At 41.4% G+C, this 27,782-nt stretch overlaps 1 protein-coding gene across 2 annotated transcripts in view; it reads right to left on the bottom strand.

Moving 5' to 3' along the window:
• CDYL (chromodomain Y like) overlaps positions 1-26,089 on the bottom strand; it is a 187,259-nt gene extending 161,170 nt beyond the window's left edge. For both annotated transcript variants that reach the window (XM_059399366.1, XM_059399368.1), the window contains exon 1: positions 25,772-26,089. In XM_059399366.1, coding sequence (XP_059255349.1) covers positions 25,772-25,795 — 24 coding nt within the window. In that variant the 5' untranslated portion in view covers positions 25,796-26,089. The remainder of the gene's footprint in view (positions 1-25,771) is intronic.
• Positions 26,090-27,782: the final 1,693 nt, after the last annotated feature.

Raw genomic sequence — 27,782 nt, 5'->3', positions numbered from 1 at the left:
TCCCCCTTCCTAAAGTACAGAATGACTAATTTCAAATAAAAATGAACAACAGAAAAAGGATAGCAGTTGAACTTCACACAAACAAATCACAAGAAAAAAGAAAAAGAAAAAAAGAATGACGACTACAATGACCTACCAGCCATGAAAGCACAGCAGAAAGACATGCTCATAAATCAGATAAAATGAAGAGTGTCGATTTTCTATAATGGCAGGAAGAGTGAAGAGATCATATGAACACCCACAGACAACATTCATGAAAACTGAATAAAAAACCAACTATCTAGAGACAGTGTTTACAAAAGCTAGGGAAAGGGTAAATCTCAAATGCTATAACCCTAAGAGGCAAGAAGAGTTGAGTATGTGGTTTCTTGACTTGAGAGAACCGCAAACCCAGAGCTATGGCTGCAAAAATGGTGGCAGAAAAAAACCCCAAAGCCTTACCAGCTAAAGGTGCTGGGTATCAGAGTTTAGAGTTGGGGAAGCAACTAGAAATGTAGAGCTTTCTGACAGCACAAGAACTGTAGAAATGACACTCAAATTCAGAGCACAAAATGCTAAAATCCCCGGCTGACAGCTGAACTACATATGCTTGGAGGAAACCACAAACAGCATGCTGAAAAGGCAGTCAGGGACCAGCAAGAAATCTTCTCTTCAAAGAGTAACATGGTGCCAAATCTGTGAATCTGATACTTTTTCCCAATTGTGCTCAGCTAGGGTAGTAGAAAGCTTGAAATATCAGAATGGAGCCCCACGCTGATAGAGCAGTTAGAAACAGGGAAATCCCCCAAAGAAAGAAAAACTCAGTGACTAAGTCCATCTCTACCCACATGCTTGCTGACTTATAAATCTTACAGGCACAGGGGAGACCCCCAGGGCATCAGACTAAAGAAACATCAGCAGAAAGACATAAAATCAGAGATCCAAGCAGCTGTATAACACAAGAAAAACTAAGTTTACAGTATGACTCCAAACAAGTTAACTGTCTGTACAATAAACCCAATAATCCTCAGAACACAAGAGCTCAGAGCCACCATATCTAATTTTCAACTAGACAGGGAAAACAAAAGGAAAATGTGACCTGTGAGCAAATAAAAAGACAGTCAATAAAAACCAATTCCAAGATAGCCTGGGTTTTGTATTTAACAGGTTTTGAAGCAGCTGCCATAAATATTTCAAAGAATTTTAAAAATATGATCAAGGAATTGAAGGACAGTATGGTTATCAATGAGTAAACAGATAAGGCAATATGAACAGAGAAACAAACAAAACATTTACTAAAATGAACTCACTAAATTGGTTAAACAGATTGATGTGTTCTTCTGCCATATGTAATGAATGTGAATATAGAAGAATCTGAACAAAAGAAAGAGATGGATGAAAAATGAATAGAATTCAAAACCATGCATAATAATAGCAGCACAATAATCAGAACCCCAGGAGAGAAAGGAAAGAAAAATATCTGAAGATGTAACCTCTGAAAAACCCCCAGAGGTCAATATACCTCATACAAAATAAAAACAAATAAAACTACTAACACACATCTTAGTCATACTGCTAAAATCCAAAGATAATCTGGAAAGCAACCTAAGAAAACGGACGTTATATTAAAAAAAAAAAAAAGACAAAAATCATTAAGAATATAAGCTGACTTCTCACTGGAAACTATGAAAGTCTGAAAACACTGGGACAACATACTCAAATTGTTAAACAGGGGGTAAACCCTATCAACAAAGAATCTAATATCCAGCCCCCCCCAAAAAAAAAACTTTTAAAAATGAAGGTGAAATAAGGACATTTTCAAATAAAAAACAATTTATCGCCAGCAGATCTGTACTATAAGAAATGCTAAAGAAAGTTCTCTATTCCAAATGGAAATTACACTGGATGGCAACTTGAATCTACAAGAAAAAAGGAAGGAAGCCAAAAATGGTAATTATATGGGCATATATAATATGTAATTTCTTGGATTCTATAAAAGATAACATTTTAAAGCAAAAATTACAACACTATTGTTGGGTTAACAAGGTATATTGATATAACACATATGACAATACTGAAGATGAGAGGAGGAAATGGAAACATATTACTGGATATAACACAGTATTAGGAAAATAATACTAAGAATAAGAGAAGAAAATAAAAATATACTATTGGGAAAATCCTGTGTTTTACTCAAAATGATTCAATATTAATACTAAGTAGATTGGGGCTAGAGGCATACTGTAGTCCCTAGCGAGCAACACAGACCACCCCCTCAAAAGAGCAAAGAAAACCAACAGAAGAATTAAAATAGAATTTAAACACTAATACAAAAACCAAAAAAGGAGGGAAAATGACAAAACTCTGTCCCTAAAGAAGCACAAATGAAAGACTTAAATACAATCATACCAATAATTCTTTAAATATAAATGTATTAAACACTCTAATGAAAAGAAAGAGATGTCACATTGGATTTAAGAAAGCACAAACCCCAACTATATTCTGGTTTCCAAAAAAGCCCTTTAAATATAAAGACAGAAACAAACTAAGAAGCTGAATAAATACATACCAAGACTGGAATGAGTATAATTAATATAAGAAAAGTAGGGGTACCTGGGTGGCTCGGTCCTTTGATTGTTCAACTCTTTTGAGAATTTTTTTTTTGGGGGGGGGGGCCAGAGAGAGGGAACACAAATAGGCAGAGAGGCAGGCAGAGAGAGGGGGGGGGGGGGGGGCAGGCTCCCTGCTGAGCAGGGAGCTCCAGCCTGGGCTAGAGCCCAGAACCCTGAGCAGGCTCCCCGATGAGCCTGGCTCAAGCCCAGGACCCTGAGATCATGACCTGAGCTGAAGGCAGAGGTTTAACCCACTGAACCACCCAGGCGCCCCTGGTTGTCTGACTCTTGATTTTGGTTCAGGTCATGATCCCTTGGTTGTGAGATCAAGCCCCACATCAGACTCCATGCTTAGCAGAGTCTACTTCTCTCCCTCACCCTCTTCTCCTCCCTGAGTACCCTCCCCACCTCCAAATAAATCTTTAAAATAAATAAATAAAAACAAAGACTTCAAGGAGTATTACTACAGACAAAAAAGAGACATTGCATGACTTGAAAGATTACAGAAAAGGCACATATGCCGACATTATAAATATGCATGCAGCTCATGACAGAGCTTCGAAACATATGAAACAAAACCAGAAGTAAAGAAAGAAACAGGCCAATCCATTCTCATAGTTGGGGATTCTCTCAATAATTGATAAAAATGGACAAAAACCAATGCAGATAGAGGAGATTTAAATAGTAACATCAACCTTAATTAGCTGATACTTATAAAACACTCTGCTGGCAACTGCACAATCACATAACCTTTTCAAGGGCAAACAGAACATTCAACCAAGATGGCTCATAATCTGGGCCCCTACAGTTGTCTAAGATTCCAAAAGACTGAAATCTTACAGAAAATGTTCTCTGACTATAATATCAAATAATCAAATATATCAATAATCAAAATATCAAAAATCAAAAATAAAACATCTAGTAAACCGCCAAATATCTAAAAATTTAATATGCAAATTCTAAACAACCCAAGGATCAGAGGGAAAAAAATCACAAGGGAAATTAAAAAATATTTTGAACTAAACTAAAATGAAAGCATATTCAATTCTGTAAGACACACCAAAGGGCTTTAAAGAAATGTACACTATTAAATGTTCATCTTAAACAATAAAGAAAGCCTTAAACTGATGGCCTAAACTTCCATCTTACAAAACTAAAAAGAAAAAAGAAAAAAATTAAAAGTGGAAGATCAATAATAAAAAGCAGAAAAAAATAAATCCAACACTTTAGATAAAGTCAATTCCTTTAAAGGTGCAACACCAAAACTCAATATAAAGAAATAAAAGTTTGAATACCTTTATATGTTATTAAAAATAGTGAACTTATAGTCTAATTTACCACAAAGAAAATTTCAGTACTACATGGTTTCACTAATAAATTCTAATTAACATTCATATAAGAATCAAACCCAACTTCAGAAATAATAACCAATTTCAGAAAACAAGGGAATGCTTCCTAACTCCTTTTATGAGGCCAGCATAATTCTGACACGAAACAAGGAGGGAAAATTACAGACCTACATACCTTATGGACATTGACAACAATTCTTCAAAGCATTAACATTAAAACTAAACATACTCAGGTCTAAAGTATATCACATCTATTCTTTTTTTAAAAATTTATTATTATTTATTTATTTTGTTTAGTCATACAACATATAGTACATCATTAGTTTTTTTTGAAGTAGAATGTTTATTTTATTTTTTTTAATTTATATTTTATTTACTTTCAGCATAACAGTATTCATTATTTTTGCACCACACCCAGTGCTCCATGCAATCTGTGCCCTCTATAATACCCACTACCTGGTACCCCAACCTCCCATTCCCCGCCTCTTCAAAACCCTCAGGTTGTTTTTCAGAGTCCATAGTCTCTCATGGTTCACCTCCCCTTCCAATTTCCCCCAACTCCCCTCTCCTCTCTAACTCCCCATGTCCTCCATGCTATTTGTTATGCTCCACAAATAAGTGAAACCATATGATAACTGACTCTCTCTGTTTGACTTATTTCACTCAGCATAATCTCTTCCAGTCTCATCCATGTTGCTACAAAAGTTGGATATTCGTCCTTTCTGATGGAGGCATAATACTCCATACTGTATATGGACCACATCTTCCTTATCCATTCGTCCACTGAAGGGCATCTTGGTTCTTTCCACAGTTTGGCGACTGTGGCCATTGCTGCTATAAACATTGGGGTACAAATGGCCCTTCTTTTCACTACATCTGTATCTTTGGGGTAAATACCCAGTAGTGCAATTGCAAGGTCATATCAAAAAATGGGCAGAAGATATGAACAGACACTTCTCCAATGAAGACATACAAATGGCTATCAGACACATGAAAAAATGTTCATCATCACTAGCCCTCAGGGAGATTCAAATTAAAAGCACATTGAGATATCACCTTACACCAGTTAGAATGACCAAAATTAGCAAGACAGGAAACAACATGTGTTGGAGGGGATGTGGAGAAAGGGGAACCCTCTTCCACTGTTGGTGGGAATGCAAGTTGGTGCAGCCACTTTGGAGAATAGTGTGAAGATTCCTCAAGAAATTAAAAATAGAACTTCCTTATGACCCTGCAATTGCACTATCACACCTACTCTTAAACCCACTGTAGTAAAACTACTAAACTCTCAAAGGTAAGAAATCTTAAACTACTAGAAACTCAGATGACCTATAAGGGAAAGAAGGAAAGATTTTTCATCAGTTACAAAACTAGTAAAACCTAATTGTCAACCAATAAAACTTATACCCAGCTAAAAAACCATCAAGAGTGATAATAAATTATCTTCAGACATACAAATACCAGGAATTTACTATCCCAAATCTTCATTAAAATAATTATTAAAAGACGTGATTTTATCTACTCCTGGATATGCACTCAAGATAACTGAAAGTATTATGTCCTTGTAAGAACTCCTACACGAATGTTCACTGCAATATTATTCATAACAGAAAACAAGTAGAAACAATGTGTATTAATTGGTAAGTGGATAATCAAAATGTGCTAGGTCCACAAAACAGAGTATTATTCAACCATAAAATGAAATGATGTACTGATATATTCTACAACATGGAATTGCCATGAACACATACTAAGTTATTAGTGTGAAATGTCCAAATTCATAAAGACATAGAGACAATAGACAAATTCATAGAGAGAGGAAGTAGATTAATTGTTGCCAGGGGTGCAGGGTGGGGATGGGGACTGACAGCTAATGAAAATGTTCTGAAATCAGACAGCGATAGTGGTCTTACAGCTCTGTGAATATACAAAAACTACTGAACTGTACACTCAAAGGAGAAATTCTATAGTATGTGAATTGTATCTTTTTTTTTTTAAAGATTTATTTATTTATTTGACAGAGAGAGCTTACAAGTAGGCAGAGAGGCAGGCAGAGAGAGAGAGAGGAGGAAGCAGGCTCCCCGCTGAGCAGAGAGCCCGACGCAGGACTCGATCCCAGGACCCTGAGATCACGACCTGAGCTGAAGGCAGCGGCTTAACCCACTGAGCCACCCAGGCGCCCTGTGAATTGTATCTTTAAAAAAAAGAAAGAACAACATAAAATTCGGGGGAGGGGAGCCCACAAAGAATGGAAGGGATAAACAAAACAAGTATTCAAATGTAATGTTAGAAAATTTAAATAACCTGGGATTTACCAAAAAAATTGTTTAAAGGATAGAATAAATACAAGACAATCTTAATCTAGGGAGGGTGAAATTGGAGATTTCAGTAGTTAGTAGTGTGTTGTGTCCTTGTTATATTCTCAAAGAAGATAGACTAAATTAACTATTAAATATAGAACTCATTTTTGGTACCCTGAAAAAAAACCTTAAAATTATGGATGAACATAACATGAAGAGTAGATATATTCAAAAGTTAATGCTGACATCCTTGTCACATTTCAGAAAGATGAGAAATTACTGAATCATCTGATTACTTGGGAAAACAGTTAAGCAGAATTTAAAGAAATTAATGGCAACCACAAGGTCAGAGACAAAGAATCTGTATCTTCCAAACCAGCAAAGGAATAAACAGCAAATCCATACAGAATATCCTCTCAAACTAGCAGCTGAAAAGAAAAAAATACACAAAGGATAAACAGCAAACATCAACAAGTCCAAATATTTCATAAATTATAATATATTAAACTCATAAAAGACACCACATTGAAGTTTTTAAACTTGCTATGTGTTGCTTACAAAAGACTTCTAAACAAAACCAGAGACTTTTTAAATTAAAAGGGAAAAGATATAACTAGTAAATACTATCCAACATTAATACGGTAATATAATTAAAGCAAGAATATATAACATATAAAAACAAATTTTAAAAGAAATATTAATAGAGTACTACATATTGAATAGTATAGTCAATATTTAATGAACACTGAATTTTGATATAAATGAATATATTTGAACCCTGAACCAATTATTGAACTCTAACCACCAAATAAAGTTGTAGTTTTACAAGTTTTACAAGATCACAAAAGGAAACGTCCACGATTCCCAAGGGTTCATTAAGATCATTCTCTGACTATGATGCACTTCAATTAGAAACCATAAAGAAAAAGGTTTTTACCTTTAAAGTATTTACTACATTTAAGTACTCAAATACTTAAGAGTTGCCTACACAAAATCCTCTTGGCTTTTAAAACATATGAACAAGGATGCCCGCATGGCTCAGTATTTTAAGCGTCTGCTTCTGGTTCAGGTTGTGATCCAGGAATACTGCCACCGAGGCTCTGTGACAGGCTCCCGGCCCATTAGGGAATCTGTTTCTCCTCCCTTTGCCACCCTCTCGCCAGGCCCTGACTAGTGCTCTCTCTAAAATAAATAAAATATTTAAAAAACATATGAATAAATATACTAGTCAAAAATGTGTTTTAATAAACACAAAGGAAAATCTAAAGAGACTTCACATTAAAAAAATAATAAATTAAACTTGTATGATGTGGCCAAAGCTGTACTATAGGTCATTTTATAGCCTTCATTAAAGAACAAATGAGCTAAGTGTTCAACTCAATAACCTAGGAAGAGAATCTGATAACCCAGAGGCAAAAGGAAATAAAGATCAAGAAATAAAGTAGATGACAGGGATATATGAAAAAAACAATAAAACTAAAAAATGGTTCTGAAGGTATATAATCGCAGATACAGTAAGATTTTTAAAGGTCCTAAAAATATTCTAATATAAAAAAGTTCAGACCACAATTGACCTAACAAATAGAAAGCACTACTAATCAATGAGAGCTGATTTTTAATGAATAATCAAAATGGTTCCTTTCCTGTCTCAAATTCAAGAGAAGCCCAGATGATTTTATAGGAAAAAAAATTCCAAAGATTCTGCAACTATTTCAGAATAGGAAAAAGAAAAAATGAAGTTGGTTACCTCTCCTTCAAGTGAGTATTCCAACAATGATTTTGAAAAGAATTTAACTAGGTAAATAATATGTATATATGTACACTGCGACTAAGCAGGGTTTATCCCAGAAAGGCAAAGATGGCTCAACATCACAAAATATATTAATATACCATATCAAAATAGTAAAAGGAGATAAAATGATAATTTGTAACAAATGCAGAAAGCACGTGCAATACAGTTCATTAACCACTTATGATTAAGAACTCCTCACAAATTACAAATAAAAAAACTTCAACCAAATTTCTTAAAAAGGGTATCTAGCAAAGACTTACAGCTTTTACTTAATAAAATTTTATGACTTTTAGAATTAATAATAAAGTAAAGATGCTTGTTGTTGTAACTTTTTATTCAACATTGCACCAGATGGCCTAGGCTAATGTAATAAAAGAATAAGAAAGAACAGGTATGAGCGTGAAAAGAAAAAATATACCCCTATTCGTGCAAAATATGATTACATACAAGTAAGAGAATCTACAAATTTTCAAATAACAAAATAGTTAAACAAGGTTACCAGATCTAAAACACAGACATAAATAACCTTTCTGTACACAAGTACTAATTTTAAAAAATATAACGTTAAAGAGATTCCATTAATACAGCAATGAAAAAGTATGGTTTCTAGGAATAAATCCAAGAAAGTCCATGCAAAACTTTTTGAAAGTTCAGAGCATTACTGAAGAACCATAAGGAGGAGGCGAGAGGGAAGGAATGACAGACAGAAGGTGTGTCCCTGCCCCATGCTCTTTGATCTGATTTCCTCTTCCCAACTCCAGAAAGTAGAGCCCTCCCTCCTGCTTCGGATTTGTTCATTCCCCCTTCCTATTAGCTCTTTCCCAACAATAGACAACACACTCTAAGTTCGCCTATCTTAAAAGCAAACAACCTCTGGGCCCACCCCTCACCCTCCTGGTTCCCCTTCTGCGAAACTGGTTGTGAGAGTTGCCTACAATCAATTCCTCCTTCCCTTTGCTCTCAGAAGCCCAGGCAAGGCTCTTGTCCCGGGACGCCGCCAAAACACATGCTGCCAAATCTCAGTTCGGAGCTGCAGCACAGAACACCCGGGGTCATTCCCTCCTGCTAGAAATGCTAGAAATGCTCTGCACCTGGCTTCCAGGGCGACTTGCTCCCATTTCTCCTACTTTCCTGGCCACCTAACCTCTCGATCTCCCTCTACTGTACCTTTATCTCCCCCAAGCTCGACACGTGAATGCCCTGGAGACTGAATCTTCACATGGCTCTGTACCTAAGATCCACTCCCTTAAGACTCAAACCACGTATACATACTGGTATCTCCTCAAAGCATCGCCCGCCAAAGCATTTGCCCTCACTTCCAAGCTCCTAAACCCCTTGCCCCTCAACCTCCACCCGCCCGACTGTAAGGCATCTCAAACTTAACATGTCTAAACTCCAACTCCCATTTATCCAGCACCAGCCCTCACCCCCAACGAAACCAAAGCTGCAGTGACACCTGCCTGGAAAAAAAAAAAATAGCAAATCCCATTCTTATAGTTACTGAAGCCTAAAAACCCAGGTTCTTTCTATTTTTCTTCTCATTTCCTCACATTCAATGTCCATCCCAGGAGTAAATTCTGCTCAGCTCTACCTTCAAAATACACCCCCAATGCAATCCCGGCTCACTGACTCCCTTCTCCCCCAATTTCCCAGCATCCAAGCTTCAAACTACCATCACCTCTTGCCTCAACTACTCTGCCAGTGTCTTAATCAATCCCCCTGTTTTCTTCCTGGTCCCCCTGCAGTTTATTCTCCCTATGGCATCCAGCATAACCTTTTAAAAGCACTCATTTGATTACATCACTCCTCCAGTAGCATCCCACCTTAGTAAAAATAGAACTCGAAGCACTTAGCAAACCTGCAAAGAGCCTGCACGGTTCCCAGTGACACCCTGACCTCATCTACCAGTCTCTCCCTCCGTCTCCAGATCACTGGCCTCCTGAATACAGCTCAAACTCAACCACGCACAAGCTGACCCCAGGGGGGAATTCCTTCGCTTTCAAGTCCCAAGTGTCACCTTATCAATGAGGCTTTTCTCTAACAATTTACATACAAATAATACACCCCCCAAAGGCACCAGCAGTACCCTAACCAGTCTGCGGCCACCACTAGAATATAAGGTCCTTGGGGCAGGGACTTTATCTCTTAGGTCCCCAACGTGGTTTCTTGTATAATTCAACGTGAGGATTGCAAAGTTTAAGTGGCAAAGCGTGCCACCAAGACGAGCTAACACATTTTTCAGAAAACCAGGACAAGATAAAGATGTCTGGGAGGGCAAGTTTCCAAGGCGTATTATAAACCATACTAATGACAGCAGCGTGATGTGATCAAGAACAGCCAAATACCAACGGAACAAAAGAAACTGACCCACACATAGATGAAAACGTTACATTATGGCGGAGGTGGCAAACTAGTGGGGAAAGGATGGGCTGTTTAATAAATAGTGACAACAGATTAGAAATCAGATCCCAACTTCGTACCATATATAAAAGCAGGCGGATGTTCATCTTGTAAGGAGCAAACTCTTAAACAAAGAAGACAATGATCCCGGGGTAGGAAGGATGTCTTCAGTAAGAAACAAAATGGGGGAAATAAGTTTGTCTACGTTAAAATGTAAAACTTAGTTAATATGGAACTATATTATAGAGTCAAAAAAATTTTTTAAGACTTTATTTATTTAACAGAGAGAGACAGCGAGAGAGGGGACACAAGCAGGGGGAGTGGGAGGAGGATAAGCAGGCTTCCTGCAGAGCAGGGAGCACTATGTGGGCTGGACCCCAGGACCCCAGGATCATGACCTGAGCCAAAGACAGACATGTAACAACTGAGCCACCCAGGTGCCCCTAGGCTTAAAATTTTTTAAAGAATGAAGACAAATCACAGATGAGATGTCCGCAACATACATAACAAAGGTAGCACCCATTACAAAGAACTGTAACAAATCAGTAAAATGGACAGATTGGGGGAAAAAAGGTGTTTATATAAAATTCTACAGTTCCTTCAAGTTTCTGTCTTCTTTTGAACAGCATATATATAATTCTTTTATGAAATAACTGTTCTCTGTACACACCCATTCTTCTAACTGTACTGATGCATCAGGAGGTCCAGAACGGTGGTCCTCTATGGTTCGTGGTAGCTGATCGAGGGTGGGAGAGCAAAGATTAACTTTTCTTTCCCTCTTAGACTTCCCTCTTCCTTTCTCGGTAAGCATACATAGGACCTTCACACAGGAACCATGAGTTAAGGTGAAGAGACCACGTAAGTTCTGACACAATGACATTCAAAGGATCTGTCCTGCCAAGCGGCTGTCAGCTGGTTCAAGGACTGACTTTAAGAGGCCAAACTCTTATTTCAAAGAGGCAGTTAACACAAAACATTCCCAGAGCCTTCTGTTTAGGACTGCCCTCGGACACAGTCTTTCGAATATCCTCTGTGGCGCCAATTCTTTATTCCCTAAGGGAGAAATGAGTCTTGAAATGAACTAACATAATTCAGGACTGTAAGTCTAGTTGACTTACACCGACGGCATGCTGTAAATCAGAAAAGGCTGTTCACAGACAGTATGAAGCATCCTAATAAACCCATCGCTCAGGCCTCAGGTTTGTTCCCTTGGCATCTCGTGATCCTCATGAGAATCAGTTATACAATGAACAGTGCTACTGGTGACAAAAATCACATTCTGATTTGACACTGTTCCTTTCTTGTTTCTTGGGAATGTTAATGCTTGCCACTGGGCATGAGTCTTTTAAAGTTTATGTTGGACCTGTCTTCTTTAATGAACTCTCCAAAACCTTCACGCTGTTCTCTTTCTTTTATAATAACTATCATAGGAAATGTCAAATCATCACTGTTTACATTCATCATCTTTGAAGGAACTTTCAAACTCTCTTCCAAAGCAAACACCTGCTTATTTTTTGTGGACAAAAACATTGGGCAAATGGAATCTCTGATCTTTCCTGTCTTCATCAACATTTTCTGCTTCATTATAAATACCCGTTGAACTTAAAATCTTGATGACACTCAAAAGTCGCTATCCAGGATGGAGCATTAAGTTCATTCTCCTCACAAATTTGTTTAATCTCATGCAAAGCTTATTCACTTTCTATCCTATAATTAGCTCCTAATTTTTTAGGCCCATACAGAAGATCTTCAAGCTGCTGAGCCCAGGAAACCTACTGGCTACCTTTGAAATTACAGGTAATTAGTTGAGTTTTCCTGTTCTGCTTCCACAAACTACATCAGAAAACACCATTGTTTTAGTCACATCTGCTTTACATTCTGCTTACTGACCTCAAATATGGTAACCATGGAAGAAAAGGCAGATTAAAATATTGATTAGGATCCTGTCTACATTTTATAATGGAACTACCATCATCTGTCAACTTATACTACAAAGAGTTTAAGAAACCCTTAACTTTAGTCCTCACAGCAAGGAAAATGAGTGGGTTACTCTTGGTTAAGGTGCAGATGTATGTCTTATAAGACAATAACATCTCTAACAACTTAAATGCTAACCCATGAGGCAATGCCTCCTGAACTCGGAGAAATTTTCATATAGCATGCTAATGCGAAAGGTCACCTATGCATACTTAAATACAGCACTGAGTCATGTTATTAAAGGCTCATTAAAATTTATTAAGTAAAAGATTTTTTTAATGTAAGCAATCTTCCTATTTAAAAGGTTTCATGAGTATCATTTATAAACTCTCTTGAAGAACTCTTTCGAATGCCACTTTTAACAAACACAAGTCGTTTAAGAATGTTTACTAGTTTTTGCTAACGTAATTCCAAAATATATGAGGAGGGTGAAGACATCTTTTTATATTTGTTGCTCTTCTGTGTCTTTGTTGATGTTTTATATATGATAGATAAGCAAAAACCTGGCTGGATGGCATGTCCTAAATTGATAATGATGTATATAGCAGGAGTGAGAAATCCATTTTCAAACATGGGGGGGAGGGGCAAGTAAAGAGTAGCTGAGTTTAGTCTGAAAGTTGATTGTTTTAGAGAGACAGAAGGAGGGGCACCTGGGTAGCTCAGTTGGTTAAGTGACTGCCTTTAATGACCCTTTGGCTCAGGTCATGATACCGGACTCCTGGGACTGAGTCCAGCGTCAGGCTCCCCACTCAGTGGGGAGTCTGCTTCTCTCTCTGAGTCAGCCTCTCCCCTCTCATGCTCTTTCTCAATAAATAAAATCTTAAAAAAAAAAAAAAAAAAAAAAAAGACTGAAGGATTCTATGTTCACTTGGCTTTTTCACTAAGAACAGGAAGCTAAACTTTTCTGAATAGTTCGATGCCATATTATATGGAGTGCAGCAGGGCAGAGCTCTCCAACAGGGGTTTGGATGAGAAGAAGGACTGAGAGTGGGCAGGTGGTAAAGACGGGAACTCTCAGTCTCACTGCCCTTGACCCAGAGTTAGTAAAGGCCAAAAATGCAAGAGAGCTAACGATAATGAAAGAAAGAAACACTAATTTGGAAACAAATCTTGAATCATTAATTGATCCTACAACCATGCTGAGGGACAGGAGCTTCTGATATACACCCCCCCCCCCCCCCCAAAGCTGAGACATCACTGCACCTGGGTCTTAAGACACTCTCTGTAGGTAGTAGGTACTGTAGTTTGAACCACCTTCACAGGGATTCAGAGAGATGCCTGGCGGGGGGACAGAACCAGACAGGAGCTAGCCCGACAATAAAGTGCAAGGGTGGACGGATGGTGAGCACAGCCAGCTCTGCTCCCAGGATCACTGCCCTAACCAGGGATACTGCTAAGGAGAGAAGCGCAACTGAAAAACAAAGAACCCTGTGACAGGGTAAGGGCTCTGGCTGAGCTCACATCACCTGGGGAATTCTGGGAAGCAGTTCTGCCTGATTCAGTGAAGGACACAGGGCATCCCTCCTCCCAAGGAGCAGAGGAGATAGTCAGCTGTGGCCCTAACAGTTAGGTACAGAAAGGGAGCTCCCGTTTGGTAGAAGGACTCTGGAAAAACCGTGGTCACATTTCTGAGTGGTGGAAGTGGTGAAAAAGCACATGAAGGATGGAAATTTCCACCTACTTTTAGTTCCCACCCCAGTCACTCAGGAGAGTGAGGGGCTCAGGAACATGATGGGGTATTCCAATCTTCTGCCTATTGCCTCCAAGGGAAAACCGAAGTTCTCAAAGCCATGGTCACATGAATGTCCTTACTTGCTCCAATCAATGTTTCCTTCTAAAGCTCTAAGGAAACACACTTCCTCAAGGGGAGACCTGTTCCACTCTATGTAAGGCCTTTTTAAAAACTTACCAACTTCTAAGGCATGTCCCTCTACTGCAACAGAAATCATCCAAGACAAGGACTCTGAGGTTTCAACCTTCCTTCCAGTGGGATTACTGCATATCAGAGTCTTGCATTTTAGAACAGCCCTTTTTCCACCTGATCCTCTACTTCGTGGTTTTGGTCTTTTCCTCTCCCAGGCCATCTTTTGACAAAGGTGGGGGTGCAGCATTGCTGTAGACCTGCCCACTCATGACCACAGCCTCTTTTCTGTTGGTTTTGATCAGGTTCCTGGGAAATCTGACCGTGTCTGATTTTAACACATTAACTCCCTCCTGCCAAGATGGGCCCACAACATCTTGACAAGATCTCATTCCACAATCTTTCATTTATTTTAAATACTGAATTTATTTACTTAAGTAATCTCTACACCCAACATGGGGCTTGAACTCACAACCCTGGAGATGAAGGGTTGCACACACCTCCGACTGAGCCAGCCAGGCGCCCCTCATTCCACAATCTTTTAAACTCATTCTACATAATCACTGCAGTTTCGTTTTTATGCAGTTCCAACCTATAGCCACTTAGGATCGTCTCCCCCAGAAATACATTTTTAGATAAGTATCTATCAATTTAATCAAGACATTCTCAAAAAGCTCATTTATGAGCTGAAGCTAGTGGTGTTGAATGGTGGCATATAAAATAATTTGAGAAAATTTTCGTCACGTGGACACCCTGAGGGAAGAGTACTACAAATCATATTCTAGTTTACACCTTCTGCCACACACACCTCTCTCCCTCCCTAGAAATGGTAATAATCACGGACCTCTTGCTTTAATAAGCTCAAAAGCTTATCTGCATACAAGAGGGAAGTTAGAGGACTAAGGCAGGGGGCCTGTTTGCTTGGCAAGAGTTAGAGAGGTGGCTAACCCCCACCTCGGGTGTCCGAGGTGAGATGGGCAGAGGATTTCCCTCTGGACTGCACACATGAAAAGCTAAATAAGAAAAAGTGAGCAGCCAGACTACTACTTGCCGGGCCAGAGCTTTACCAAGGTAATAAGCAAGTACAGAGGCTGGAGTTAAGAGTCAAAACAAATGAAGGCTCAACCCAAAGGGGACATGGCAGAGGGATGAAAATCATGTTGAAGGCACCAGAGCTGGAAATGAGGACAAGAACATTCAGAAAGAAAGAGGAGATGAAAGACAGGAAGTTTACTAAGGGGGTACCAGCCTAGCCCATGGGCAGGGAGGAGTTCTTCAGCCAGAGAGGCCCCCATTCCAACAGGGACCCCACAAATGCTCTTATGACTGATCCCAAGGAACAGCACAATCGTCATTTTAAGCAGAGAATCAGCAGATAGACTCGAGGTAAAAGCATCGAGTGCCTCTGTTCAGGACAATAAGCAATAAGACGACTTGAGGTGGGAAATGAGTATCTTTAAACTTCAGTGGTAAGAATTACTGAAATGAGATTAAAAAAAATTTTTTTTTGATAACTCAAGTATTCTCATTTACAGGTCACCAAATCAGCTAACAATTCTTTGACCTGGCGTCATCACAGAAGACAGACAGTAAGCCCCTGCTCCTCACTGATGCCCAAGCCCAGTGGGAGATGGAGAATGTCTGAAGACACTAACTCACCTTCCCAAAACACCAACCTGACCCGGGGCTTTATGGAGAAGTATGTACCAGCAAATACATTTAAAGACATTTAATTTCAAACCAAAACATCTTCTATGGCATATGCTGTTAACTTCACAAAGATTTAAGTAAAATGAGAATTCAAAACCAGGCCAGGACTGCAGCAGGCCATTCATTCCCCAACTTCCACCTCCTGCTCTTCAGGAGGCTACGTGATCTCTTGCTTCTGCTGTTAGGAATACTTGGGTGGAATCTTTGGAAAATACACCATAAAGTGAATTTTGTCAGTTATGTGCCAAAACCTGTTCAAAAAAATCATTTTTGACAGCTCTTTTCAAGGTATGGCTTTCTTTTCATAAGCATGCCTTTCACATGCTCTGTGGGGCTAAGGAGCCCCTACCTTCCATGACCCAGAGGTGCCATCACTAGCTCATCTCAAGAGCAATTTTATTAATGTCAACCCACATGCCTTTGATAGCTCTCTTTCCCTTACCATGTAGCTGTTCCTAACATTAGAAGGAAGCCAGTGAAGTGCAGGCATATCATGCCCCAAATAAAGGAAAACAGTCTCGAAGAGAAACCGAGAGCTGTTCAATGTATATGGGGTGTGACCCCATTCTACAAGCCAAGAAGACTTTTTATTTGGTCCAGGTTCTCACATATTCTAAAGAGCTGAGACACCCAAATTAGTTACATGTTAAAATAGGAAATGCTTCTATATGCAACTCTGTGATGCCCTAAAATCCTAAACATACTACTGATGAAAAATGGGTACATTTTAACCACAGATATTCATTATCTCCAATCAACATCACTGGACTCTATCAACGAACACTAGGAAAATACCAACCTCTTAAAAACTTCACATTGCAGAACCCATTATAAATGAAAATAAGACAAAAAGCAAAGGCATTCCCTAAATATATTGTGGTTAACTTCTCTGACTGGAGGGTATTTTTAGACATCCACCCAACACTCTTCACCAACAGCTATGACAAACATACTATGACAAACATTTCAAATGCTCTTTATAGGAATACAATCTTCCTCCAAATTATTTTAGAAATAATTTTCCTCCAAAACACCATGTAGGGTTTTTTTCAAACAAGATACCTAAATGCACAATTCACACACATATGGTATAATTTCCAACAACATAACTCCAGTCACTGTAATATTCGTATTTCAACTAAAAGTTGGCCATTTTTGCCTGCTCACCACATTCAAATCCTCAGATTAAGCACTGCAACAAACCAAAAAAATACCCAACCATTCCAGGGGGAAAAAAAGATATACATGGTATTATTTAATACCTAGAGAAAGTAATACTTCAAGTGCAAATTAGTAATCAATAGTGCAAAAGAAACAGTGAAGTATTCACAGAGTTTGGAGGGGATGATTCCTACTAATTGTGAATTCTAATGAGGTCCCAAATTAGGACTGACACTGAAGCTAACAAGCTAGGTGATCCATCTATTGGGAAAATGGCAGCACAAAGGTAGAAATGGATGGACTATGCAGGTGTGGACAAAGTAAGCCAACAACTATGGCTTTAGTAGCCCAGATTACATGAACAGGCCAAACTCAGGTAAAGAAAAGCTTGAGAAAATATGCTTAAACATCAAGGCTGACAGAAAAAAATGCTGAACATTCTGGCTTAGAAGCCTTAGTTTTATAACTATTATACCATTTTCCAGATCAGTTCCATAGTATAAATCTAGTTTATACTATATTTCCATTTTCAATATCTTTAGGTAACTTCTCAGGTGTTGGCTCTAACCTTCTATCCCCATTTATGACACCACAAATTCAAAATCAGTAAGTTTTCTTCCAATACTGACAAAAAAGCAAAGAAGTTTATGAAAAGGGCATTCTTACTAGAAAATAACGAGATCTTCAATAAAGTGTATTTCTTAATGCTTTACTGAGCTTGCAAGCAGCAAGGAAAGTATCTAAATGCCCCCATAACTCTCCAAAACAACCATAAAGAATGATTCAATCATAAAAGTAAAGAAAGACAACAAGCTACAGTTTTGGGGTGGAGGGAACCCCATAAAATGTAGAAAAAAATGTAACTGTTGAGATTAAAAACTCAATGGGTGGGTTACATAGCAAATTGGGCACGTTCATCAGTGAATTAGAAGTCAGATCCAAGGAAAAACCCAGAATACAAACAAAACTAAAATGAGAAGATGGAAATGAGAGGATTCTTACCCTTCGATAGGGAGGAGAAAATGAGAATACCTTATAAATAATTACTTGGTGAAATTCTCGAAGTGTATAAAAGAATAGCAGTATTTTATGACAAAATGGACCAACTTTGAGAACAAGGCAAGACTGACAAAAGAAGCACATTTATAAACCTTATTAATAGAAAGTCTCAACAGAGATATACCATAATAAAACTAGAGAACACCAAAGTCAAAGAGAGGATCCCAAAAGCAACCAGAGACAGAAGACAGATCTCCTGTAGAATTACTACACCTAAGCTGACAACAACCTCTTCCACCATAATGGGAAAGCCAGAACACAATAGATTAAGTATCTTCAAATGCTTGAAGAAATTAACCAATTAACTGGTTTCACTTGAAAAATTCTATTTTCCTAAAATGAAGGCAGAGACATGTCCATACAATGGGAGGAAAAAAAAAAAAGAAATTTCCACCAATAGCCCTTCACTAAAGAACTCTCTAAAAGGTATACCCAAGAAAGGAATTCCAGAAGGAAGTTCTGAAGATCAAAGAAACTGGTCAAGATATGGGTAAATCTAAACAAATATTTTCTGTATACAATAATAATGTCCTATTGTATAAGGTTTTTTCCCACAGACAATAAACAACACTGGAAAATAACAGCATATAAGTAAGTTTGGGGAAGCTGGATCAGAATTAAAGGATTCTGAAGTCCTTATACTGTCAGAAATGAAACTAAAATATTGCTTAACTTTCTTTGTAACTGAAATACAGTTGACATACAATGTGACATTAGTTTCAGGCATACAACATAGTGACTGGGCAAGTGTATTTATTATACTATGCTCACCCCAAGTGCAGCTACCATCTGTCACCATATAATCCCATTACAATACCACTGACTATATTCTCTATGCTGTATCTTTCAGCCCTGTGACTCATTCATTCCATAACTTGAAGCCTGTTACCTCCCATTCCCCTTTGGATTGACCTTAGACTTCATGCATGTATAATTTCGAGAAGAGCCACTTAAAGAAATAGTGTACAACTTTCAAATCCAATCAGTGTAGTTTTAATACGATTCTTCTGTGGACTCTGGCTGAAGTCAAGCTGAGTTTGGCAAAAATAACGTCATAGTAATCAACGAAGGGCAGTGAAAGTCAAGTCTTAGCTCAAAGATCTCAAGAACAATTTTAATACTTGTTTTGGGTCACAGATCCCTTTGAGGAACAGATGAAAGCTACTGATCCTCTCCCTCAGAAAAACTCTTATACAGACTTGTACAAATTTTCATACAAATGGGAAAGACTTTTCCCAGACTCCCCACAGAACACAGATCCCCCAAAGCCTTGCACAGCTTAAAAGGCTAAAGAGAATTAAGTTTGTGTGGGAAACAGTAAACTTAGAAGTTCTCCTATCCAAGAGTTGAAACCACATATGCAAAGGAGGAACTAAGTGTAAAAGGAACAGCACAGGGCATAATTTCTGGGGGAGAGGGGGTTTCTGGAGGGAAAGGGTCACGAATGGAGAGTCATTCCTATAATTCATGCTTTCATTAAGGTGTAATTCAACAACTGTGCAACAATTGCAATATTTGAACTTTGGGAAATAATGATCAGCAAAAAAATTCCCAGTTTTTTTTTTAAGATTTTATTTGTTTGATAGAGATCAGTAGGCAGAGAGGCAGGCAGAAAGAGATGGAGAAGCAGTCTCCTTGCTTGCGGAGCAGAGAGCCCGATGCGGGGCTTGATCCCAGGACCCTGAGATCCTGACCTGAGCTGAAGGCAGAGGCCTTAACCCAAGGAGCCACCCAGGTGCCCCCCAAATTCCTAGTTTTTTTTTTTTTCTTAAGATTTTATTTATTTATTTGACAGAGAGAAATCACAAGCAGATGGAGAGGCAGGCAGAGAGAGAGGAAGGGAAGCAGGCTCTCTGCTCAGTCCCGACGCGGGACTCAATCCCAGGACCCTGAGGATCATGACCCGAGCCGAAGGCAGTGGCTTAACCCACTGAGCCACCCAGGCGCCCACCAAATTCCTAGTTTTAAAGAGTGTAAGCGTCAATCTTACAACCTGATGGACAAGTATGTCATACAATGAAGACACAAAATAGACATGAAAGCATCCTTAGCTAGCTACCTTGAGTTTTTAATACTCCCTTCCTGGAATGACTCCGTTAACAGCCAGCAACAAAGAGCCTGCAAAAAGGACTAGTCTGGTCCACCTGGAGTTCTTCTGCAAAGGCAGATCCTAACCCCTCCCCACCTCAACATGGAGTGTAGCCTCAGTGTCAGAAAACAAAGACCACTGCAATCCAAAGGCTCCTACATCCACTTGCATTCCATAAAGAAGCTTTTTGGAAACATAGATTCTGGTCTTCCATTCAAACATTGAAAACTACACTCTCACAGTTTGGGCCCAAGAATCTGTATTTTAAAAGGACCCCAGATGATGCCGTTGCACCCAGAAACACAGCGCTTACTCACAAAAATTGGACTCATATTGGCTTTGTGCATCACAGATATTCAAAACTGTGAATCAGAATACTGCAAATAAAGTATTTCCTATACATCATGAAAATATCTTTGATGATTAAAAATCATTAGCATGGAGAAAAATTTAATGATTTTTAGATATTATAGAAAGACAAACTTATTCTAGTATGCAGGAATAGGATGTCTCCATGCTATTGTTTAGGCAAATAAATAATATTCTCAGCAATTCACATTCAAGATATTAATTTTCAAAATACAAATTTGACTTTACTGCCAGAAGTCAAACAACTCTCTTTTCTTTTTTTTATGTTGGTCAATATTTCCAGAGCCATGACACATACAACAGATGCGGGTTTATCTTGACCAACATCCATGGAAAGTCTCTTGATCTCTGTGAATTTCATTGCAATTACACAAGAAGATTTAATTTATAACTGTGCTTTTGGTCAATATACACAAGTTTTGTGTGGTACATAGAAGACAGAGCAATGATATCCCAAAGCAATAAGACAAATTCAAAAGACTTACCTTTCCCCCAAATCCTGATTATCCTTCCAAACTAACCAATATTAAGACTTTTTTTTATAAGCCAGATACAATTTCATGCTTTAAAACTTACTTCCATTTTTGGTAGACAGGAATATGCATGTGTTAGATAATTTCCCAGAAGGCCGCGACTAGATCACTGAGATTTTACTAAAATTTAAATTAGCTATTATAATAGTTCTCAAGGGAAAAACCCCACATCCATCGAGAAAAAAAGAATTATTAAGATATACATATAAGGAGAATGTATCTCCATTCTACTACAGTGTGCATTCCTTATTCAGTCCCACATGAATGAAGTCTTATGGTGGTAACCTGACCAGAAGATAACGTCCTCCTGATCTACCGTGTTCTTTGGTGATATAATCAATTTACTTGATACTTTGAAACCCCAAATATCAAACGAAAACAGGTTTGGTTTGAGGGTTTGAGAGTTGGGTAGGTTTTTTTCTTTCTTTAATTAATAATGGAAAAAGATATGATGATGGGTGGCTCAGTCAGTTAAGCATCTGCCTTTAGATCAGGTCATGATTTCAAGGTCCTGGGATAGAGTCCCACATCGGGCTCTCTGCTCAGTGGACAGTTGCCTCTCCCTCTGCTTCTCCTCCCTGCTTGTGCGCACACACTCAATCTCTCTCAAATAAATAAATAAAATCTTAAAAAAAAAAAAAACAGAATGGAAGAATATAAAGATGTTTCCCAGAATAATATAATCATTTAACACTTGGGTATAGTACTTTATCAACTGGAAACTCCTTTTACATGCTAAGGTCATATAAGCTTCACATCTTACTGAAGAGGAAGTTCAGGAAAGAGAATCTCTGAAGACACATAGCTATTTCCTTCATTATACAGCAGAAAAGAGTGGAACCCAGTCCAGAGCTGGGATTGGAGCTGGAAGGACTTTAATTATTTCACACTCCACTTCCATATGCCTCAACCTTAGTTCCTGAGTAGCTGGTCATCTAAAGCAGAGGTAAGGAAACAAAATCCAGCCCGTGGATTTTGTGGAACCCACGGGCTAAGAATGATTTTTACATTTTTTAAGTGATTGGAGGGGACAAGGAACAACAGGATTTTATGACGTGAAAATTACATAAAATTCATATTTTACTGTCCATAACAGTCTTATTGGAAAATGGCACTCATTCGTTTAGGCACTATCTATGGTTACTTTTGCCTCACAACAGCAGAGCTGAGTAGTCACAACAAAGACTGCATGGTCTGCAGGGTCTAAAATATGAACTGCCTGGTCCTTCCCATAAAGTCTGGACCCCCGATCTACAGGACACTTATCTTTTTTTGAAAGTTATGAAGTACTCAGCAGAAGTAAAAAATCTGTCTTTCCTAACCCTAGCAGCTAGAGATACAGGGAGTAAATCCATTCTGTCTTCAACAGATGCTCTTCCAATTTTATAAGGCTCCACCCTATCTTGTTCCCTTATTTTTTATTCACAAAGTTACAATAACCACTTTAAATATTTGGAGTGCCTGGGTGGCTCAGTGGGTTAAAGCCTTTGCCTTCAGCTCAGGTCATGATCCCAGCATCCTGGGATCAAGCCCCTCATTGGGCTCTCTGCTCGGCCGGGAGCCTGCTTCCCTTCCTCTCTCTCTGCCTGCCTCTCTGCCTATCTGTCAAGTAAATTAAAAAAAAATTACTGAGGACCTATTACCACATAGTAGGCACCATGCTAAGTGCTGGAGATATCATTTCTTTTAAATTTTTTTTAAAATTTTTATTGACATGTAATTATTATTAGCCCTAGGGGTACAGGTCTGTGAATCGCCAGATTTACACACTTCACAGCACTCACCATAGCACATACCCTCTCCAATGTCCATAACCCAACCACCCTCTCCCTCCCCCCACGCCCAGCAACCCTCAGTTTGTTTTGTGAGATTTGGAAATCTCATTTCTTTTAGGTGACAAAATAGAGGCTTAGCAATCAGATAATTCACCCAGGTTCACACAGCTACAGCAAACCTGTGCTCTTACCATACCAGGTTATATCAAGAAGCAAGACTTTGAACTTCCTCCTTTGTCAATACATCCCTACAGAATTATAGAGTTTGAGGCCAAAAATGAAACTTCTGTTCTGATTTACATAGAACCAAACAAAACAAAGCAACTAATGTCCATAACCTTATTACTAAGGTACCTTAATGTCCTCCCAAATCTTGTCAAATAGCCTGTTAGGCTATAGTGTTTATTTACGATTGCATATCATTTCAGCCTCACAAGTAATATTGTCTCAATTAAAACAATATAATTTTCTCTATTCTTAGAAACACAACCAGGCCTCAGGGAGACATGTTAGATCAGTTAAAATATGACAATAACCACCACTTACGATGGGAATTGTGGGGTATGAGTTACATTTTTTTTTTTCATCTAAACTTCACTATTCTGTGAGGTAAGCATTGATCCCAATTTTGCAGATGAGGAAACTGAACTTTCAAGGTAATTTTCCCAAAGTCACAGGGTTGGAATTCAACAACTAGGTTTTCTGACTCCAAATGCAGGCTCTCAACCACTACGCAGAACTTTCAATCATAATATAGTCATAAAGTCAGCGCTGCCTACATGTAAAGACTAAATTAGAGAACTTATCCTGAAGGATACTATCACATTATTTACTATCATTTCAACTATACTTCTCTAATTTATTTCAAAACTAACACAAAACCCAAAATTAGTAGAAGGTCAATCGTGACAGAATAGCATTTCTTTGTGATGTACTTAGTTCTTCCCCAATAAATGTCGAGGACATGAACCATCCTCATACTTTTTGCCTCCCTAGGGAATCACCCTAGAGTAGACATTCGATGAACATGCTGAATGACCACTAATTTTGAACATGTGACTTATACATGAAATTCTGCCAGGAAGTAGTGACTGGAAAACCTAAACCTAAATCTAAACCAAATCTAAAAGAAGAAAAAAGAAAGAACTAAATTTAGTTCATAAAGCACTGGCAGTAAACCTACTGTCTTCAGGAACACTTTTAGACACATAAGATACAACTTATGTATAAGGTGCTACCCTCACCCAAACACTAATGGAATGACCTAAGTGAGCATGTATTTATAACCACAAAAATTAACAGAGTGAAGAGTCAAACCTAAACTAGCAAAGAATAATCTAATGCAGAAACCAAAATCCCTCATCTGTATTTTCCCAACTGTTTATCAGCCTAAAAGACCTGCATTTATCTTAGGCTTTGCTTCTGGACCTTTCTCAGGCACATCACCTTCCCTCCTAGAAGGGAAACTTCTTGAAGACAAAATCTGTTTCCCATTTACATATCCAAAATACCCAAGATAGTGTCTTAAATAAACTTGGGTGCAGCTAATGGGTGAAATGGCTGAAAAGAATAGAACGTTTTCAGTGCCAGCCAAGGTACACTGACCACATACAATGCAAGGGTAGGCAACAATTTTACCATTATTCTTACAAAAGCCAGCCTCCTCCCTAGAATCTCTGCAAACACTTGCTTTTAAAAAGCAACAAAAAGTTGCTAGAAGGCTATCACTGTCGAAAAGAGAGTGCCATTCTATGCCAATTGCAATAATGACACCTCAGAGGGTTCACCTGGTACTTACCAGGGGCTGACAAGGGCCATGGGGCTCTACTGGTTACAGACGCTTACTTAAGCCCCTAAACACCCAGGTCCCTAAACGCATCAAAAAGGTGAATCCAGAGAGTATCCCGAAGTTTAAGTCTCTTCCGAAGATTGTATTTATAAATATACATATATATAAACATATATAAACAGAAAATCATGTATCCAAAAGAACCGAAAGCCTTCCAAGCTTCTGTACTCCCAAGGAAGTCTACTTTGAAATACGTCAAGAAGTTACACCGAGGCATACAAAAATATGTCTAAAGATCCAAACAGAGAACTCCAAAACTCGAAGTTGAAGCTGGCAAACCCATCGTTCGTAACTTATAGCTCTGATTGTGCCCTTTCTTACTTGGAACGCTGCGGCGCAAATGAATGACGGTGTATCAGCGTTAAATTTAAATTTCCTGGCTCTGGCCACAATGCTAACCTAATTAAAGCATGTGGTCAACGTTTAGCATTTTCGGTGCGTTATTTTGCATCGCTTTGACTAGGGACAGAGTCCAGACAGTTGCACTCTTCCTCTCAGCCCCGGACTCCCCAAACCGGAGGTAAAACCCTCTCCAAAATGCTTTATTAAATGGACAGGAAAAACACCCCCGCACCGCCTACAGACCCCGCCAAGCGGTAACAGGGGCTTCACACCCATTGCCCTCGCCAAGAACACTTTGAGCTCAGTCTGAGCAAGTCACTGGTGTCAGCGCTACTTCCCCACGACCGGAGCCCCCCCAGGCGCCCGACAACTCCGGGGAGCACCCCCCCCCACCGCCCGCCGGGCCCCTCGGAGCAGCGTGGCTCCGGCTCCCCTCGCACACATTTCCCGTCCAGCAAACTGCGGCCGCGGAGGGGGAGGGGGCGAGGCGGGCGCCCGCGGAGGAGCCGGGCCGTCGGGCTGGACGCCGCCGGGCCGGGGCCGGGGCCGGGGAAGGGCGGCGCGGGGCGGCGGGCGGGGGCGGCCCGAGGGTCCGGGAGGGGGAGGGGAGGTACCTCGTACAGCTCCTCGGAAGCCATGGTGGGCGGCGGAGTTGCGGGCGGGCGGGAGGGGCAGGGTCGGGGCGAGGCGCCGCCGCCGCCGGGCGGCCGACACTTTGTTTCAGTTGGGTCCCTGCGTGGCCTGCGCTTCCTGCTCCCGCTCCCGCTCCCGGCGCCAGGAGCTCAGCACGGACGAGCCTCTCACACTCACTGCCAGTGCGGGCCGGCGGCGGCGGCGGCGGGGTTGTGCGCAGGAGCAGCTGCGCAACGCGCCCTCCGCGCCCCGCGCTCACTCCCCGGCGGGCCGGCTCGGGCTCGGGCTCATCGCGCCCCGCCGCGGGGCCGGGCCGGGCTGGGGCGGGCGCGGCGGCGGTGCACGGCAGCGCGGCTGGCTCCGTGGCTCCCCCTCTCCGGTGTAGTGCAAAAAGCTTCCTACTTGCGACCAAAAAACCTGCCCCGGCTACTGAGCATGCCCAGTGCGGCCGCCCGGGCCCGGCGGAGCCGCGCTCCCGCGCTCCGGGTTTTCGGACCGCCCGCGCGGGAGGGGCGGGGAGGCAGGCGGGGCGGGGCGGCCGAGGGGAGCAGTGGGCTCCGCTCCGGGCCGAGGCGGGCGGGCGGCCGCCGAGAGCTAGCCGGCAGGAAGGGGAGGAGCCAGGGAGAGGTGGGCGGGGCAGAGGCGAGGCATGGGCGGGGCCACGGGAGCGGTGGGCGGAGCCCCGACTTAAGCAAGTCCCCTCCCGGGGGTCGGACCCGGCGGCAGCGCTGCCAGTCTGCCCGCGTGGACGTGGGTGCCGGGATCCGGGACGGGCGGGACTGGGGGTCGCCTCGAAGGTCGAGGCGGACGGCGGCGGTGCCCACTGGGGCAGGGACTGGCGGGCTCGAAGTTGGGCAGGGGGCCGTGGGAGCGAGCTGCTCGCGTCGAAGCCCACCGCCCCGACGGCAGCGGCCGAGCTGCCAAATGCGCGGCCTCCCTCAGGGGGATCGATGAACTCCCGCCTCCGTGCGTGCCCGCCGAGGACGCCCGTCCTGGGCCAGGCCAGCCCGCAGAGGGCGGGCAGCGTGGCCAGGTGGAACCCCCCCCTCCCCGCCCTAACACGTGCCCGCCTCCCCCGCGGCAGCCGCCAAGACCCGGAGCCCGAACGACCCGCCCCGCCGGGTGGCCCGGAGCGCTCGGGGCAGGCTCGCTGGGCTGCAGGCCGGGGGTGGGAGCCGGGGGCGGGAGCCCGGCGCAGTCGAGGGCGGCGCGAGGGCGCGGCTGCCTCCACTCTGCCCGCAGCTTCCCCCACGCCAGGCCTCCCTGTTCCTCTTGGAGCGTCCGAGGAGCTGGGAGGAGGGGCCAGAATCTGGGCTCCGGGAGAGCTGGGTTCTAATGGAACGAAGCTGTCAGTGGTGGTTCTCCTTGGGGCGGGGGGCGGGAGGGAGAACGATGTGGACAACTAAAAAGACAGGCCCTCGGGTCAGAACAGCGAAGAGCTGGCCCTTCCTCCACTTAGTAGGGGAGATGGGCAAGTGGGGACTGTCCGCATGGCTAGCTCCCGGGGCACACCTGCCACGCGACCGGTCGTTTCCCTGTCTTGCGGAATGAGGAAGGGGCTTCCTGGCCTGACTCCCTCAAAGAGCCGGCAACACCAAACCGTCCTCCCGAACTTCTCCACGGGACACTACAGGGACACCGTTTCACATTCTTTCCTCCCTACACCTGGAAGCCACCTCCAGAGCCTACATTTTCACCAAAGGGTCCTCTGCGGACACTGCGTTCCTGGTGCTCTATCTAGCGCTGGTTCCTAACCGACCTTCCACTCACCGCGCTCCTCCCACCACTTTTCTAAATTAAAGCCCAATTCGATTGGGCCCGAAACATACAGTTTAACAACCACCGGGCTTTTCACAGACTCCGCTGAGTTTCCTGCCTTCCCCACTCCCGGGAACTAGCACAGCGCTTGCCCTTAAGTCACTTGAAGTCGAGTCACCCTTCTCTTCTCGCCAGAGCCTCTACCAGCAATTCCGTGGGCCCCGAACGCTCCCT

This window comes from Mustela nigripes, chromosome 5 (assembly GCF_022355385.1).
Source record: "Mustela nigripes isolate SB6536 chromosome 5, MUSNIG.SB6536, whole genome shotgun sequence".
In the NCBI taxonomy this organism is placed as follows: Eukaryota; Metazoa; Chordata; class Mammalia; order Carnivora; family Mustelidae; genus Mustela; species Mustela nigripes.
This window is presented reverse-complemented; position numbering and strand designations above follow the sequence as displayed.